Raw genomic sequence first — 18,464 nt, forward strand, 5'->3', positions numbered from 1 at the left:
TGGAATAATAATGAGAGTGAGCTAACTACTGTAGTTCTACTTTAGCACTGACCTTGGCTTAGTTTCCAAGCTCCTCTTAAATTGATTCTGGTTGTATGTATGCACAGAGGAAAATCTGTGGATGGGCATAGCATTTAATTAAAACAGATGCAAAACTCTTCTGGTAGTGAACGCATTGCATTATGGAAAGCGTTTCTTTTTATGGCCGTGTTTGACTGGGCGGTTGCATCTGATCTCAGTGATAATTAAAGGGTAAGTACGTCTGCCTGCTCGTTAAATGGTCTCATACCTGAATGCCAGGCACCGTGTTCACTGCCATTCGAGGATTGTACAGAGCTAAAAACAGTTGCAGACATTTTCATTATGGATTTTTACTGCTTGAAAAAATACAATGCACATGTCTTGGATGTTTAAATGGAACCTAATAGGCTCAAAAGCATTTCAGAGCACATTAATTTAAGCATGCACACTTACGGTTGACATCTAGACGTGATAATATTTAGCAAGCAAACTGTGAAACATAAGCTCGAGACCTCCCCAATTCTATCATCTCGCTCTTTCTCTCGCCTCCATCCGCCCTGAATGTAAACGCCTGTTTTCTTCCCTCAACTGGATTTGAATTGGAAAAACAGTGGTGCATTTGTCACTGACAAAAATCCCACCCCTCTCTCCACAAGCTTTAACTACGAATCCTCCAGGGCGGTGATTTAGATAAATCGTTTTTCATTAAGCGCCAATAAACAGCCAGCCGAAACGCAGGATTTTGTTGGCCTGGGCTCCTGATTTTTACTGTTCATTATCATTATAAGAAGATGGAAAGAGCCCCCTTGTGTCTTTGGGCTTGTCAGATGCAATTCATAGATTTTAGGGTGTAATCATTTTCCGTAATAGTGCATTGGCTAAGAGTGTTTATTATCAAAGGGAAATGATTTTTCACTTTGAGTCCCTTGTTGAAGTTTTATTTAAATAACTTGCACATTTCTAGAACTTAACTAAAAGTGGATTATTGTAATGATGCCATACACTGTAAAAAATCTTTGTAATTAATTGTAAAATTCACTAACAATTTCTAAGTGAAAATTGTTTCTATAGCAATTTCTTTGCAGTATTGAAGAACCTTTTTTTTTTTTTTTCAAACACTTGTTCTCAACCAGAGGGCCAGGGCCAATAAGGGGGCCTCAGCAAATTTACTACAGGGCCTCGAGATGATTTCAAATATAAAAAAAAAAAATACAAAACCAGCAATAAAATAAAGTAAAATAAACAATGCAAAATCAACATGTTCCTTACTTTATTGACCTCCCTAACAATTAAAGTTTTTGTTTGTACGTTTATTTGTTTCGTTGAAGAACCAGGATTCCTACATTCTTTGAAAACATGAATATATGAGGGAATATTAAAAGTATGATTTCTAGAAATCTCAAGGGGAATATATTAAAAGTACATCATAGACCCATTGAAACCAATGGAGCTATGATCAATTTAGGCTTACGATGCTTTTGTGAAATGCAGCCCTTGATGTTAAAGGTTCTTCATTTAACCACAAATAGCTTTTCTAAGAGTGTACTGTACATACTGGACTATTTTACTTGACAAAGGTCTCATAGAGCAAAGTGTTACATGCTTGTGCCAGCAATTCCCATTTTACCCTGGAGATTAAATTAAGGGGCGGAGATCTTCACCCCTTACTGATGTAATATATGGATATTGGATTGACTGTAATGAACGAGTTAGAAAGTTCCAAAATTGCAAAAGTTTGCTACTTTTTTGGTATGCAAGGCAGAATATGCTATAGTTCATATGCATATATGAACTATAATCAGATAACATGCTATAGAGCTGCAACCTTCTGACTGTTTCATTAGTCAGTCGCAGCTTTTTCACACATTTTCATTTTCATCTTATCAGACAAAACAGTCTACGGAGGTGGTAAAATAACACACAGATTGGCTTGCATCTCCGATAATCATTTATGATGTTGTCTGGGTGCAACAAAATGAGTCACTTCACAAAACAGATTTCACAGTATATTTAGAACTGCCTGTGTTAATAGCAGGTGTAAATGTGGCCGATGGGTCACGACTGGGCTGTAAAGCTGGGAAACCACAAATCTGAGGTCAGACAGATACTGATTAAGCATTAGCACATAATTAAGTTTTCAAGACACCAGAACATGACAACTGTGAACAAATGTTTCTCCGCTGAATAAAGGAGTGAAGAGAGTTGCGAAGCACAATCAATAGGGTTGAGGGATCCCTGTTATCTGCCGGCACCCAGACGGCTAGCATCCCGCGAGCTAATCTACATGCAGCGCACAGTTAACGGCCCACACGTAGCCTCCCACCGCTGAATGAGATTGGCGTCAGCGCCGGGCGAGCCGTGTAAACAGCAGGAAAAGGACACACAGTCTCAAATTAATCATGTCATGGCCGATCAACTGCGTTTTATAAAAAATAGAGTGGTGGAAATATAAACAGGCTCATTTGTCGGTGATCTTCGCATCAGCATGTAATCTCGTCTCCATCGAGAGTGCTAAAAGCGCAAAGCACTTTGGATTCTTGGCAAGTTCCCATTTAAGAGCTCAGGCAGAGCTTCGGAAATGTCATGCCCATCTCTCAAAAGGAAAAGTGTTGTGCTAAAGGTTAGGCCTAAACTTAGCCCTATTTGAAAATAGCCATGGGATCTGCCAGAGTCAATCCTTCTCGCTGGAATGGGACTGTGTTTGCCCACATAGTCAGGGAAATAAGCTGACGCATCAATCCAGTTTGTGCACAGAGCCGCTAAACAACAACAATACCTTCAGATGATGCACGCTGTGTGCTATGCACGTCCATTGTGCACTTTCAGTTCACAAAAGCAGAGGTAATCAAACATCTAGAGCTTTTCAAAGGAGACCATCCATGTGTTCTGATGGGAAATTGTACTAATGGTGACCCATGAACAGTGTGAAGGCAGAGGGGGACGAAAGTTTAAGAGATGCTTGAAGGACTAGTATGATGCTGTGGTTTATTTTGGGATATTGATGGGCTGACTGTACATTTTAATCAGCATGGATGTATTGTATTGATAAAAAATGTCAGTAAAGGCATTTATAATGCTACAACAGATTTCAAATAAAGAATCTATACTTAATTAAGCAGCACCAATTTCAGAAAATAATAATAATAAGAAACAGGTTGTTGGATCACTAAATCAGCATAGTAGAATTAATTATTTCTCTTTTTTTCAAGCTTTCTATTCTACGAATCCTAAAAGATTGATCCTAAAGACTGGACTAATGGCTGCTAAAAAGTCAGCTTTATAAATATACCATATACAACATTTTGACCAAATAAATGCAGTCTTGGTGAGCATTATGTAATTATCAGATTAGCATTATGAAAGAAATGTTTCAGATGTTTTATTCAGAATTTTTTATTTTATTTAATGAGAAAAATAAATAAATAAATAAACTTTTAATAAGCTGGACCACAAAACCAGTCTTAAGTGCCTGGGGTATATTTTTAGCAATAGCCAAAAATACATTGTATTGGTCAAAATTATAGATTTTTCCTTTATGCCAAAAATCATTAGGATATTAAGTAAAGATCATGAGTGAGTGAAGTGACATACTGCCAAGATACATACAGCACCCGGGGAGCAGTTGGGGGTTCGGAGCCTTGCTCAAGGGCACCTCAGTCGTGGTATTGAGGGTGGAGAGGGAGCAGGACATTCACTCCCCCCACCTACAATCCCTACTGGCCCAAGACTCAAACCCGCAACCTTTGGATTATGAGTCCGACTCTCTAACCATTAGGCCACGACTCCCCCTTCATGTTCCATGAAGATATTTTATAAATGTCCTACCATAAATATATATAAAAAACTCTGTTTCTAATTAGTAATATGCATTGCTAAGAACTTAATTTGGACAACTTTAAAGGCAATTTTCTCAATATTTAGATTTTTTTGAACCCTCAGATTCCAGAGTTTCAAATAGATGTATCTCGGCAAAATATTGTCCTATCCTAACATCAATGGAAAGCTTACTTATTCAGCTTTCAGATGGTGTATTAAATCTCAATTTCGGAAAAAGTGACCCTTATGACTGATTTTGTGGTCAAGTGTCATATATAATATAATAAAATATAATATAATAATTTAGAATGCATCAGCTTTACACATTGTTTAGGTGTGATTTTGGTCCATTATTCTAAGCAGAATTGCTCCAGGTTGTTCAGGTTAGTCACTCCTTTAGTGCCTTTTAGTATATTTTTGTAGGCGGCTGGGAAGCAGAAAAATAAAGAAATATTTCAAAATAACCAGCTTCATTTGAAGTAGGGGAACATGGAGTCTCTCAAAGGGAAGAAAACAGAGAATAAGAGGCTGTAGGCGTCTTACCTTTCTCTTGTTGGTGGGGCAGACATAGAGGTAACTCAAAACGGTCTTGACTCCCACTTTATCATTCAGCCTCTCATAAGTGCTGCCATAATCGGTTGATCTGCAAATAGAAGCAAAATTCTCAATATGGTATTCAGAATGCATTTCTTTTTGTTGTTTGTGTGTGTGTGGATAGCGATGCTCCAGTCATGACCTGGCCAAAATAAATAAATTCTCCAGCAAAATGAATCTAGATTGGAATTTGCAGACCTCAGCTGAACTCAAACGATTGAACAGATTTCAGCAAATTAAATTCATAAGAGTGTTTCACAGTTTTTTGTTCTTTTTCCTGGCTATTTATATTTCCCTGATCCTCAGCGATGAGAAGAAAAGCTCGCTAAGACAAATAAAATCTGCTGAGCATATGCTGAGCAATTCTGCCTTGTTCTACAGACAGCAAAACTAACATCATCCTGCAGCCCCTGGGCATAACAGTGACAACTGATCCAGAGAATACACTGATTTGCTTAGAAAAGCTAATGATATTGACAGTCTTGCAATGCAGACGTGAGTATGGATGGCAGGGACATGTTCCTAACAAAGATAAGAGACTACTGAATGAACTCTACCTACATTTCTGACGTAAGTAGTATGAAAGTATTTTAGTGCTGGGAATGCTGTCTAGCATGAGCTGCTAATGCACGATGACGGCAGAGGCGCTGAGAGGTGTTTAAATTCTGTTGCATTCAAAACAACAGGTGCTTGTACTAAGAAAATACACTGTAAAAAAAATACATAATATAGGGCAAAAATGTCCTGTATTCATTAAAAGGTCCCACTTTATATTGTGTCCTTAATACCTGTGTACTTACATAGTAACTAGATGTGTACGTAATATGTAACCACAGTGTAAGTACACATTGGTACATCTACAGCGGTAATATTTCTGTAACTACACACATGTAACAACCCTCAGAATGGTATGTGTAAGTACAAATGTGTAACAGGACATTGGTAACAACACTTTTTTTCACTTCACTAAGTACACGTGTAACAGGAATTATATAACTACATTTTGTAACAACAGTATGTAAAAGAGTAATTGGAACAATTTGATCCAGGGGGTGGAGATGGGTAGGTTTAGGGATTTGTAAAGTGGGAGGAGTTGGATTTCGAGTTGGTGGAGTTGGTGCACCACTGTAATACCAGTGTACTTACATGGTAACTCCTCAGGAACAGTCCACTTAATATAAAGTGAAACCTCCTGGACACCAACCACAATTCATATGTAAAGCCTAACTTACTGGCCACTGTTGTGTAACATCACAGTAATTACATGGTAAATCCATAGGAATTGTCTACTTAATATAAAGTGTAACACTTTCTTTACCAAAAGTACTGTTAGTCCTGTTACACATTTGTACTTTCATTGCCAAAGCGTTTTGTTACCAATGTCCTGTTACACATTTGTACTTACACATACCATTCAATGGGTTGTTACATATGTATAGTTACACAAACATTAGAGCTGTAGATATTAGATTAGATTAGATTAGATTAGATTAGATTAGATTAGATTAGATTAGATTAGATTAGATTAGATTAGATTCAACTTTATTGTCATTGCACATGTAAGGTACAGGGCAACGAAATGCAGTTAGCATCTAACCAGAAGTGCAATAAGCAGAGGTACAGGATATACAGTGGCTACAATATGTTACATATGTACAGAATATACAGATAAGGCAGTAGTACTATGGACATAATTTACAAGTTTTTAAATACTATCAGTATGATATACAGATGGGTGATATGAACATACTATACAGATGGATTGTGCAGTAAATGTATGTACACTATGAGCAAAAACTATGAAAATAATTACAAATGGATATGAATAAGCTATAAATTAAGATATATAAACACTAGTGCAATGAACATTGAAAGTGCATAGAAATAAAAATTTACAGTACATAGTACTCAGTGTGTAGATTGGTTGTTTTTTTGTTTTGTTTTTTTAATCGATTTGATGATGGGGAGGGGTGAAAAGTTTGTAGTGGTGTGTGAGGGGGTATCATCGGGCAGAGTTTAGTAGGGAAACAGCTGTAGGGAAAAAGCTGTTCCTGAGTCTGCTTGTCCTTGTTCGGAGGCTCCTGAAGCGCCTCCCAGAGGGCAGTAAGTTAAACAGTCTATGGTCAGGGTGAGAGGAGTCCTTAAGAATGCCGCAAGCTCGATGTAAACAGCGTTTTCTCTGGACGTCCTCAATGGCAGGAAGTGGTGTCCCTGTGATGCGTTGGGCGGTTTTCACTACCCTCTGCAGTGCCTTGCGGTCAGCAGCTGAGCAGTTCCCATACCAGACTGTGATGCAGTTGGTCAGGATGCTTTCAATTGCACACCGGTAGAAGTTCAGCTGGATGGTTGGAGACAGGTGGTTCTTCTTCAGTGTCCTAAGGAAGAAGAGGCGTTGGTGAGCCTTCTTGACTAGGCTGGATGTGTTGGTGGTCCAGGTCAGGTCATCCGAGATGTGGGTTCCCAGGAACTTGAAGCTGGAGACACGTTGAACAACCATCCCGTTAATGTGGATGGGGTCATGCGTTCCACTTTTCTTCTTCCTGAAGTCCACAATAAGTTCCTTTGTCTTGCTGGTGTTGAGGAGCAGGCTATTGTCAGCACACCATGCAGCCAGGTGCTGTACCTCCACCCTGTAGGCAGTCTCATCGTTGTCTCTGATGAGGCCAATCACTGTGGTGTCGTCAGCAAACTTGATGATGTTTATTGATTATTATTTACCAATGTGTCCTTACATTGTGGTTACATTTATGTACACATGTAGTTACTATGTAAGTAACCAGGTATTAGGGGCACAATATAAAATGGGACCAAAATGAATAAAAAAAATAAATAAATTAAATTAAATTAAATTACAAAACAGAACAAAACAAAACAAAACAAATTAATAATAAAAACACTCTGAACAATAACGATGTATATACATTCATACAAACATACATAATGCTGTGTATAATTGTATGTTGGATAAATATGTAAAACATGTCAATTATATAACGAAGGATGATGATGAAGTTTAAGGATAAAATCGCTTTGGAAGTAACTTGCAATTGTATGTTTCAACCACAGATGGCGATCGAGAGACCAAAGTTCCATAATGCAGAGAGAGAGAGAATTTAAAAACATCTCTAAATCTCTTATAAACAAACATAATCCTCTGAATATGAAAAGATTATTATAAAAAAAATACACTTCTAATATTTGCTGTTCTTTGAAGGAGACCCACAGTTCTTCTGTCAATTCTCCAAAATCTACTTCCTGCACCTGAGATGAGAACTTAATGGAGAGTTTTCGGAGGCCTCACATCACTTTGCGATTTCCTTTTCTTGATCTCGCTCTCCCCTCCAACCCCTTGTTTTATCTCAACAACTGTGTCTTGCCAGTCCTGCCATCTCTATTTTTGCTTCCACCTCTCTTTTTCTCCTGAGCGTTGCCTATTTCAGCTGAGTAAAATTTGCCTGTGGCCCATGTCACACCCACCAATTTCTCTCTCCTATTCAGCCTCTTTGTGGGAACATAACGTTCTTTAACACTACATGCACACGTATACTTGCTATTTAAGCCTTAAAGGAAACGTTCACCCAAAAATATCAATTCTGTCATCATTTTCTCAGCCGCATGTCGCTCCAAACCACACCTATGACATTCTTTCATCCGAGAAAAGGTGAATTGTTGAATAATATACTGGCCTGATTCTTTCAAAATAACCGACAACTTTTGTGTTCCAAGTCTCACAAAAACTACATGCTATATGGAAACGCAATATGACCTATATTGTCCTATATCAAGAGTGACATTGGCATATATGATACCTACAAGGTGATGTATAATTTTCACATATGTACATTCTAAAAGTAAGTGAAGAGATGTTTATAACATATAAAATCATCATATCAAAATGTGTATATGTATAAATGTTATTAATATCTATATAGGATTTTTATACAGTATTTTACTGTAGCAACCATGTCATCAATATTTTATTTACAAGTTTACTAAAACAACAAATATATATGTCATAATATGTCATATATTTCCAAAATGTTTTACATATGCATAAATATACATGTTAATACATTGTTTTTATTTCAATAACTTGTTTCAATTTCTAATAGGTTCATTATATGTTTTTAATTCATATGACAAAATATGTCATATATGGATATTTAATATAGATACATAAATTTCATTTGTGTATCATGTGAGAAACTAACCTAAATTCATAACTAAAAACTGCTGATTGCAAGAGTTAAGAAGTAGTGAGTAGCAACCTCTGATTCATGAATGAATCATTATTTTGAATTGGATCTTTTCATTTAATCATTTCAAAACCAGTCTGATTAATTCATAGACTCATTACCTCATGATTCATTTCAATAAATGACTTCAGTTTCAGCCTGTTTGTCACACAAAGCTACTGTATGGCTTTAAAGACTTGAAATATTAAACAAATATGATGTTGTTATGGTGCTTTTGCATCCTCTTTGAAGCTTCTTCCACCAGAAAACAGATGACTCAGTGAATTTGGCCTCTAACACGTCACGTACGATTACGGATGCTTTTGTTAAACTACTTACGAACAAGTTAAAGTTGAAAAATATCACACATGACAGCTCCACAAGACAAACGTTCACATTTCTTTGGAGGCATACACAAAGTAAATAATTCATGCTCTCCCAAAGACTTGCATGTCAAATATTACCAAAGCAAAAGCAAGTGAATAGGCCTGGCTTTTCAAGTCTGAATAATTTAGTAGGAGAAACGAGCTGTTAGCCAACACAATCCTCCCCGACGCTCTAATACTTCTCCATCACGTTAGCTTGCTGTTCGCAGCAATAGTGCACAGACGATAGTGTTTTCAACACCATCACTGACTCCACACCAAAGTGACAGTCTCAGAAACACAGATGGAGGCACATCCTACACACCGCTTCCAAACAGAGGCAATCTAATTTGAGGCACCGTGGAGGATTCCCATTTTCCATCGCTCAATTCCTTTTTGCCTCTACCCAGGAGCGGGTCCCCACGCCAATAGGGCAGTAATGGTTTTCAGTGAAATTATAATGGAATCTTCCCTATATACTGTTTTATTCTGGGGTGGCAGCAAAATAAAGGCACAAGGATTATTCACAGTAAATTGACCGTCACTTCATCTAGATATTACCGAAAGGCAAAGGTGAAATGAGAAGTAAACAAAGGAAACATATACAGTAAACTCCAGCCAGGGCTGAAAGTATATATGCTGTACAATGGCAGATATGTATCAACTAGCAGTTTTTTTTTTGTACTATGTAGTTTATGCATGAATCTGTATTCAGAGCCAAAACTATCCATACTGTAGTGCAAGTTTTAATGTTTTTGCACTGATGGCAGGTTTATAGAATGAATGCAACAGTTTGCTTTGAATATATAAACTTGATGATGATGATGATGATGATAATGATTAGTATTATTGTTGTTGTTGTTATCATCTATCTTATTTGGGGTGGAGTGTCATGAAGATGTATACATCCTAATGATAATAATAATAATAATAGTAGTAGTAAATTATTATTATTAGTAGTAGTAAATTAGTAGTAGTAGTAGCAGTAGTAGTACTGCTACTACTACTACTAGGATGTAAAAATGTCCATGGCACTCCACCCTGAGCAAACAAATAAATATATATATATTTTTTTTAACTTTATTAAATTTGTTAGGATGTAAAATATCGTCATGGTACTCCACCCTTAGTGTGTGAGTATATATATATCTGTGACGAGTCGGCTGCCTCCCCCCTTATTATCATCACCACCCCGTCCCGTATTCCCCGTCCTTCATCAGGCTCCCGACGGGAGTGGGTGTGTGAGAGAGGAGGGGCGCTAAAACAGCTAGGGCTGGCGGCGTTTAAATGCCGAGCGCGCCTTTCCTCGGGATACCGGTCTCTTCCCCGTGCATGCACGCTGGTGTCCTCGTGGGTCCAGGAAGGGAGCGTTGAGAGCGGATGGAAAACCGCACCCGTGAGACGGCTAACAAATGTATTTATTTGTTTGTATGTCATATAATCTTTTTCACTGTGTTTGGTAAAGTGCCTTTTATTATTAAATTCTACAATTTATTAATATTTTGAATTAGCTTTTCATTTTTCATTTGAATTTATTTATTTATTTATTTATCTATCAATCAGTTTTCATTTTAATTTTAGGTGCTAGTAATGTTATTATTTGCTAATATAATTTATATTATTTTTGTTGTAAATATTTATATTTAACTTTCATTTATATTTATTAATATTTTGTTTTATATTTTCAGTTTCCATTTTACTTTTAGTTTAGGCTTTAGTCATTTTATTATAAATTCAGATTATGAAAATTCATAATTATTATATATAATATATAAAACTTCATATATATTATATATAATATATATATATATGAACGAACAAACTAATATTATTATTATTATTATTAGGATGTAAACATCACCATGGCACTCAATCCCAAATAAGAAAACAGAAAAACAAACAAATAAATAAATCTGCACTACTCAAACAATTGCATGGTGTATTATCCAACAAAAGGCATTACATCAATAGTTTTTAAATTTAGATACCAGCAAAATAATAACCATACAAAACAGAACTAGGGGGGAAAACACCAAGGGAAGGAACTATTGTTGCTGTATTGTATGTGTTCTTCTTGGGACGCTTTTATTTTATGTTCAAGCAAAAGATGATTCAAGGCTTTGCTAAGTGTATTCATTATATATAAAAAAAGATAAAGAAAATGAAGCACAGTATCACTTTCGTTACGGTACCACAGCAGGAAATGAGCTCATAGTATCTTGTTTTATCATAAGCCTCTAATTTAAGAAGACTAGGGTGGTTCATATTTTTATAGTAATATCATGACATTCTGAAAGAATAATGTTCGTAATGTTCATGTTAGCGGTATCATTATTTGTATGATGTCAGACGACACAGGAGTTGAATTATGAAAGTGTGAGTCCTTAAGAGTAGCCTGCTATAAGTGGTGTGACGCTTTCCTGCATTTGTACATAGTTCTTTATACCCTAGTGACAAGACAATCCAGCTGAAATCAACAGGGATCAACTCAATCCTGCCAGAGAAAACCATCAAAAAGATGTGGTTTGTCATGTTATTCAATTATTTAATTCCCACCAGAAGAGCTCCGTCGAGATGACTTGTATAATTATGTTTATACACCTGCTCGCGAGTTTGGAGAATTGCGTCTGGGACTTTAGAAAACCATTAAGAATAACCAAACAGTAGGTTAGGAGAAAAACACAAGTCGGAGACTTAAAAGACCAATAAAAGCATATGCCTGAAGCTGGGGCAACATTAACACAGCCTAAAAACACAGCATGGACCTTTCCAGGAGAGAAATGAATGCAGCATCGAATCCCAGAGTGAATCCCAGAGGTCAGAAAATAAAAAGAGACTTTGTTCTGAGGTTGCACATGTGCGAATATTTCACACCAAAAGCCACGGAGATAGGCACACTTTAGTGAAGCACATGGCTGAAAGGTACATTTTGCGTCTCGTACCTCGACTTCCATTTTCACATTGAAGATTGGAAACTATCTAACGCACATCTGGGAAATATGGCATGTTAACAGAAAAATCTGTTTGTGTTCTACAATGTGGAGAAACACAATGCCAAGATGTGATTCCCAGCGTCTGACCACGTGCCATCTTTGTTTCTGTGAAATGGGTTTAGTCCCCCGAATCCAGAGCTGCATGCTAACATGAAACTCAACTGGACACACACTTCAGTGAATGGAGGAAAAACCAGGAGAGGAGGATGAAGACATGAAGAGAACCAGAAAATGAGAGGACTGGTGGCCAGGTATCACGTCAGGGATTGTCTGTGAGGAGAAGCCAGATGGTGAGGCAGTAAAGTAGAACAATGTGGAGACATGTGCGCCAGACTCCAGGGATGGTGAAAGCAATGAATGCAGCAGAGAACTTCAAAAGCAAGCCACCAACTCACCAAAAATCCAGTCAAAATAAACCGAATAACTAAAGTGATTATGTTAACTGTTGTTTTAATCAGTTCCTTAGTAACATTTGCATACAACACGTATAAAAATGCATTTTGTTTGATATTTTTTTCTTTCATGTGCGGAAACCTCTAGGTGTGTGAAATCACTTCACAAAATCCAGAGGAGCCTGATGTACCTCTGATGTGTAAATTGACCAGAATGGATATGCAAATGGTGTAAAATCATTTATTTCTGGCGTCTAAAAAGACTAAAGGGAGAAGAAATGAGATTTGACCCTTTTCCTATAAATAGCTAATTGTTATCAGTGATGAGCTTTCAAACCAATTAGCCTTCAGTGCGTCATCAGAACAAGCGCAGAAAAAGCAAAAAATAAATAAATAAACGGGTGGACAGCTTTTTTTTTTTTTTACACTGTTAACATCTGTTTTCTGCAGCAATTAACAGACAACTATTTTGCCTAAAATATGTATATTTGGCTAAAATTGCATTATATATTATATAATTATATTAATTTATATATAAGGTTGGCAGAATACTTTTATTATAATAATATTTTTTAAAAGATATGTATATTTTTATTCAGTAAGGATGCTTTAATCAAAAAGGACATTAAATACATTTCTAATGTTACAAATAAATGCTGGTTTTTGTTGTTGTCGTTTTGTTTTTTTTACTTTTCACTTTTGAACTATTCTCTAAAGAATTCTAAAAAAAAATAAACAGGACAATCATTTTCAACATAATAATAATAATAATAATAATACATTGTATAAAAAATGTTGAGCAAACTTAAAAGTTTGAGGCATCCAGCTTCAGCAGATTTTTGAGTTTTCTCAAATAATTTTTTAGGAGATTTTTGGGTTTTCTCAACTTATTGTTATATAAACTTAAAACAACAAGTTGAGAAAACTCAAAAATCTGCTGAAGTTGGTTGCCTTAAACTTTTTAAGTTTGCTCAACTTTTTATTGTTATTTATTTATTTATTTTACAGTGCTGTAAAAAGTCAAAAGTTGAGAGAACTTAAACGTTTAAGGCAACCAGCTTTAGCAGATTTTTGAGTTTTCTCAACTTGATGTTTTAAGTTTGTAAAACTTAAAAGTTGAGAGAACTCAAAAATCTCCTACAAATATAAGTTGAGAAAACTCAACTTTTTTTCTTTTCCTTTTTTTCCTTCTCACTGTTGCCAGTTCTAGAGTCCAATTACTGAAACTGTGAAATATCTGGGTATAATTATATACAATTATATGAATTTATATATAAGGCTGAAGTAATGCCTTTTAAATATATGTATAATTTTATTCAGCAAGGACACATTAAATTAATTTAAAAAAGGATATTACAGTTTATAATGTTACAAATAAATTGCACCTCAAATAAATGCTGTACTTTTGAATTTTCTATTAGCTAAAAATCCTGAAAAAAATTAACACAGGACAACCATTTTCAATTAATAATAATAATATTGATATATATATATGTGTTTTTTTTTTCCTTTCCTCTGCTCACTGTTGCCAGGTACAGAGTCCAATTAGTGAAATAGTGAAAGATCTGGAAGTGCAGCATCGTCACTTCTAGTGCAGACACGATGTAGGGTGTTTTTGTTTGATCAATATTAATTTACATTTACATTTATTCATTTAGCTGACGCTTTTATCCAAAGCGACTTACAATTGCTATATATGTCAGAGGTCGCACGCCTCTGGAGCAACTAGGGGTTAAGTGTCTTGCTCAGGGACACATTGGTGTCTCACAGTGGATTCGAACCCGGGTCTCTCACACCAAAGGCATGTGTCTTATCCACTGCGCCATCACCACCCCTTAATTTACACATCTGCCTGAAAAATTCCCTCACAGCCCACCACTGCTCATCAAGACGAACCCCCACAGATGTTGTTTAGACCTGTGTGATTGCACCTAGAAAAACGGAAACCATTCCTGATCTGTTCCTGAGAGCACACACTAAGGTCTGCTTCACTGATGTCAGCTGACCGCTGACCAGCAGATAGTGTCCTTGTTTGCTCTGATAACACCGGACAACAACACAGGATAAAGAAAACAAAACCCACAAAGGTGTAGAGAGCAATGAAAAATGAAAGGAAGAAAGGGAAAGATACCTTTTGGATCAATCGCTTGACCACATATTCCCCTGGGCGACAAAAAAAAAGGGATTTTGAATGGAAACACTTTTTCTTACCTGATCGTATGCCTGTAAGACGAGACTGTAGAGAGAACCGAAACACTCTCTCTTTAGCAGCCCTGGGGCTGAAGTGAGCCTGGAGGACAGCAATATACATTCAGCAGGCTATTGTTTGGATGTGTGGGTACAAAGGCGGAAAGTGAGCTGGAACGCAGGGACAACGCATCACTGCCAGTTTGAAGATCTTCTTGTGATATATTATGCCATTTGTGCTGGTTGATGTCACTGGTGGAGGAAGTTTGTGTGTTAGGTGGAGGTTAATCTGACTCCAGGCTGCAGACGCTGACATAAATCAAATATCTGCACTGACAGACTACCTGTGCGGTGGTTTGGGGCAGAGCGACAAGACAGAAAGACAGGGAGGATTTGAACACAAACCTGTTACCATCAACCTAACAACCAATAGTGAGCCTGTTGTGTGTTTTACATTTACTGCGTGCGTGAAATAAATAAACTGTTATATACAGGACATCTATCTGCAGTTTTCATCGATGGGTGGCAGCAAGTGACTGTCTTTAAAGAGTCACTGAGCCACTGAATCAAGTAATTGATTTGTTCAAAAACACAAACTTATTCAGGAATGAAACAAGTGACTGTGTTTGAGTGAGTCGTTGAATCATTCATTCAACCAATTTGTTCAAACACTTTGATTTAATCAGAAACAAAATACTATTGCCTGTGTGTTACATGCAGCTGGAGATATCTGTTTAAAATGTCAGTTACTCAACATTAATTTATTGTTTTTAATGTGATTACCTGCATGTGATGTTGCTTAAATATTAGTGCTCGCGATTAATCGCATTCAAAATAAAGTTTTTGTTTACATAATTTATGTGGGTGTACTGTGTATATTTATTATGCATATATAAAAACACACTCATACAGTATATATTTTGAAAATAATAAATTATATATAAATTATTTATTATATATAATAAATATACATAAAACTTTCATTTTGGATGCGATTAATCATGATTAATCGTTTGACAGCACTATTAAATATACATTTCTTTTTCCAAAGTTTGGGGTTGGTAAGATTTTTAAATGTTTTGAAAGACTCCTCTTCTCTTCACCAAGGCTGCATTTGTTTGATTAAAAATACAGATTTTTTTTTTTATTTTTTTTTTATTATTACTATTTATATAGTAATACTATAGTTCCATCAGAGCTCAACCAGACCTGACTTCACACCCAGATGCATGACTGAAAGTTTTATGATGACTATGAAAATCCATTCCGCTAAGCCGCACACCACAGACAAGACGAGAAGAGGAGAGAGAGTGAAACAGGAGGGCGGAGACATGACGGATGTGTTTGCTATCACGGTGTCCGATGAAAAGGCAGCAAATAAAATTTTCATAATCTGAATTTCATCAGCGAGATCATCTTTGTGAGAGGAGAGCTTTTGTACTTGCTGTTATTGTGTTTAATTCTGGAGCATTAAAACATAATACTTCTACCTACACCAAAATTGCAATGAAATATATAATAATATATAATAGAATATTACTAATTTTAATGAAAACAACAACAATAAAAAAATATATATATTATTAATAATTATAATGTAAAAAGACTTCATAAGTATGCTTTAATAGTGCTAACAGTTTTAAAACTAAAATGATTGATTATTAATTAAAGCTGTGGCTGTGTGTGTGTGTGTGTGTGTGTGTGAGTGTGAGTGTGAGTGTGAGTGTGTGTGTGTGTGTGTGTGTGTGTGTGTGTAAAACAAAAACTCCAATAAACAAAAAAATTAAACTATAAATATAAAAAAACACACATGAGCAAATAGTAAAATGACTAAAGCCTAAACTAAAAGGAAAATGGAAACTGAAAATATAAAACAAAATATTAATAAATATAAATGAAAGTTAAATATAAATATTTAAAACAAAAATAATAGAAATTATATTAGCAAATATTAACATTACTAGCACCTAAAATTAAAATTAAAACTGATTGATAGATAGATAAATAAATAAATAAATAAATAAATAAATAAATTCAAATGAAAAATGAAAATGAAAAAAGGCACTTTACCAAACACAGTGAAAAAGATTATATGACATAACAAAAAATTAAGTTTATTGCTAAGAAGAAAATACCTGCACATTAGAACAATAAATTATTATAATTTACAGTTTTCAGTAAAAAATTTAAAATTATTTATAAAAAAAAAAAAATATATATATATATATATATATATATATATATGCTCGGTAACAGTTACCACATTTCCAAATTCACATTTGATTGTTTTACTTAACTACCTTTCATATTACTCTTGTTATGAGTTATGTATACTTTATAGAACATTTAATATTACATTTTGTATTGTTTAATTGCATTAGTTCAGTATTGTGTGCTAATATACTTATTTGGCTGTGTTCATGTCAGTGTTAAACATACGTAAAACGTCCTCGCTAAAGCCACAGACATACAAGTCCCAAAGGAAGAAATACACACACTGAAGTCACTCCACGAATTGAGTCCTAATTCAGTCTATTACAATTGTTTGCGCTGTACTCCCACGCTTATTTTGGCAGTCCGTGACAGCGGATCGGAGAGAAATGTCATAGGTGGTCGTTTAGTCTGTCACAAAAAACAGTCGGTAGGTGTGACACCCTCGACCAAAATCGAGTCGGCTAGCGGGACACCGCCTCAAGCAATTTCCTTGTGAAAGTGCGACAAAAACAAACGTATATCCTCGCACACACAAAGACGCTTTCAATCTGGTACAAGTATACACCTTTCAATTTCCTCTCAGACACACAGCAGAGACAATCACACACACGCTCACACAATTCAGGCCTCAGGCAGACTGTCAGCAGCAGCGTCTCTGCTCTAATAACAGAGCTCATTGAAGCATAATTGAAAATGACTTTGGAGAATTGCCACATTAAGGGAGCATGGTGGATATCTGCAGGTGTTGAGGAGAATTGTGTTTTGGAAAAATAGACTGAGAGAGAGAGAAAGAGATGAAAGCGGTGGAGGGGTTTCCCGACAGACGACAAGGATAAGCCAAATGCGGAAAAGGAGGGAGGAACGGGACGGAATAGAAAGTGGATAAATAATAGAACTCCAATCTGCAATCTGTGAGGACGTTTCCGTCATGCTCTAAAGGTGACCTCAGGACCTCTGTCCTGACACATCTTTCAGGACAGAGATGGGGAGAAGAGAAAAAACAATGATGCACGGATCACAAAAGAGGCAGTTTGCCTGCAGATGTGCATTTGCGGGTGTTTCGGAGGGGTTGTCTAGCATGAATGTCGAAGTGAAGCTCTTCACGCTGACAACATGAAGGTCAGAGTGCTCCACAAACAAAACACTAAAACAGGGACAAAAATAATACAAAAATGGGTCTGAACGTACATCCTTACTCTATTATTCACTACAAGCAGAAGTAAACTCACTACAGGTCATGACCCTTACCCTAGAGTCTGGAAAAGAGCAATTAAATATCATTTGGAAATAATGAAATGCTCATTAAGGGCAAAGATCAGGCTGGTTGCATAATAAAAGTCCCGTGTTGCCTGAATTCAACACCACACTCTGTATAGTTCAAAGTTCTGGGCCAATTTCTTGACTTGTAGGTCAAAACGCCAAGCAGAGGTTAGTCTCTCACAGCCAGAGCTTTGAATTATGGGATAACATGATATGGTCGGATCCACATTACAGCTTATTCCTGCCAAGAAACACCTACTGAGACAGGAAAAGTGCGACTTGACCAAGCATAGCTTGTTGTATTTTTACATGCAATTTAGGGCAATGGTTATCCAGAATTGGTAAATAACATACTCATTGTGTGTTTTTCTCAATACTTTAAAGAGA

The 18,464-nt window shown here is 36.1% G+C and overlaps 1 protein-coding gene across 1 annotated transcript in view; it reads right to left on the reverse strand.

Moving 5' to 3' along the window:
- The window catches only part of sorcs3a (sortilin related VPS10 domain containing receptor 3a), a gene marked incomplete at both ends in the record, with an annotated part of 238,476 nt that overhangs the window by 106,645 nt on the left and 113,367 nt on the right, over positions 1-18,464 (reverse strand). Inside the window, one exon of the mRNA XM_079422243.1 lies at positions 4,381-4,480. Coding sequence (XP_079278369.1) covers positions 4,381-4,480 — 100 coding nt within the window. The remainder of the gene's footprint in view (positions 1-4,380; positions 4,481-18,464) is intronic.

The sequence above is a fragment of the Barbus barbus genome (assembly GCF_936440315.1).
Source record: "Barbus barbus genome assembly, chromosome: 7".
NCBI lineage: Eukaryota > Metazoa > Chordata > Actinopteri > Cypriniformes > Cyprinidae > Barbus > Barbus barbus.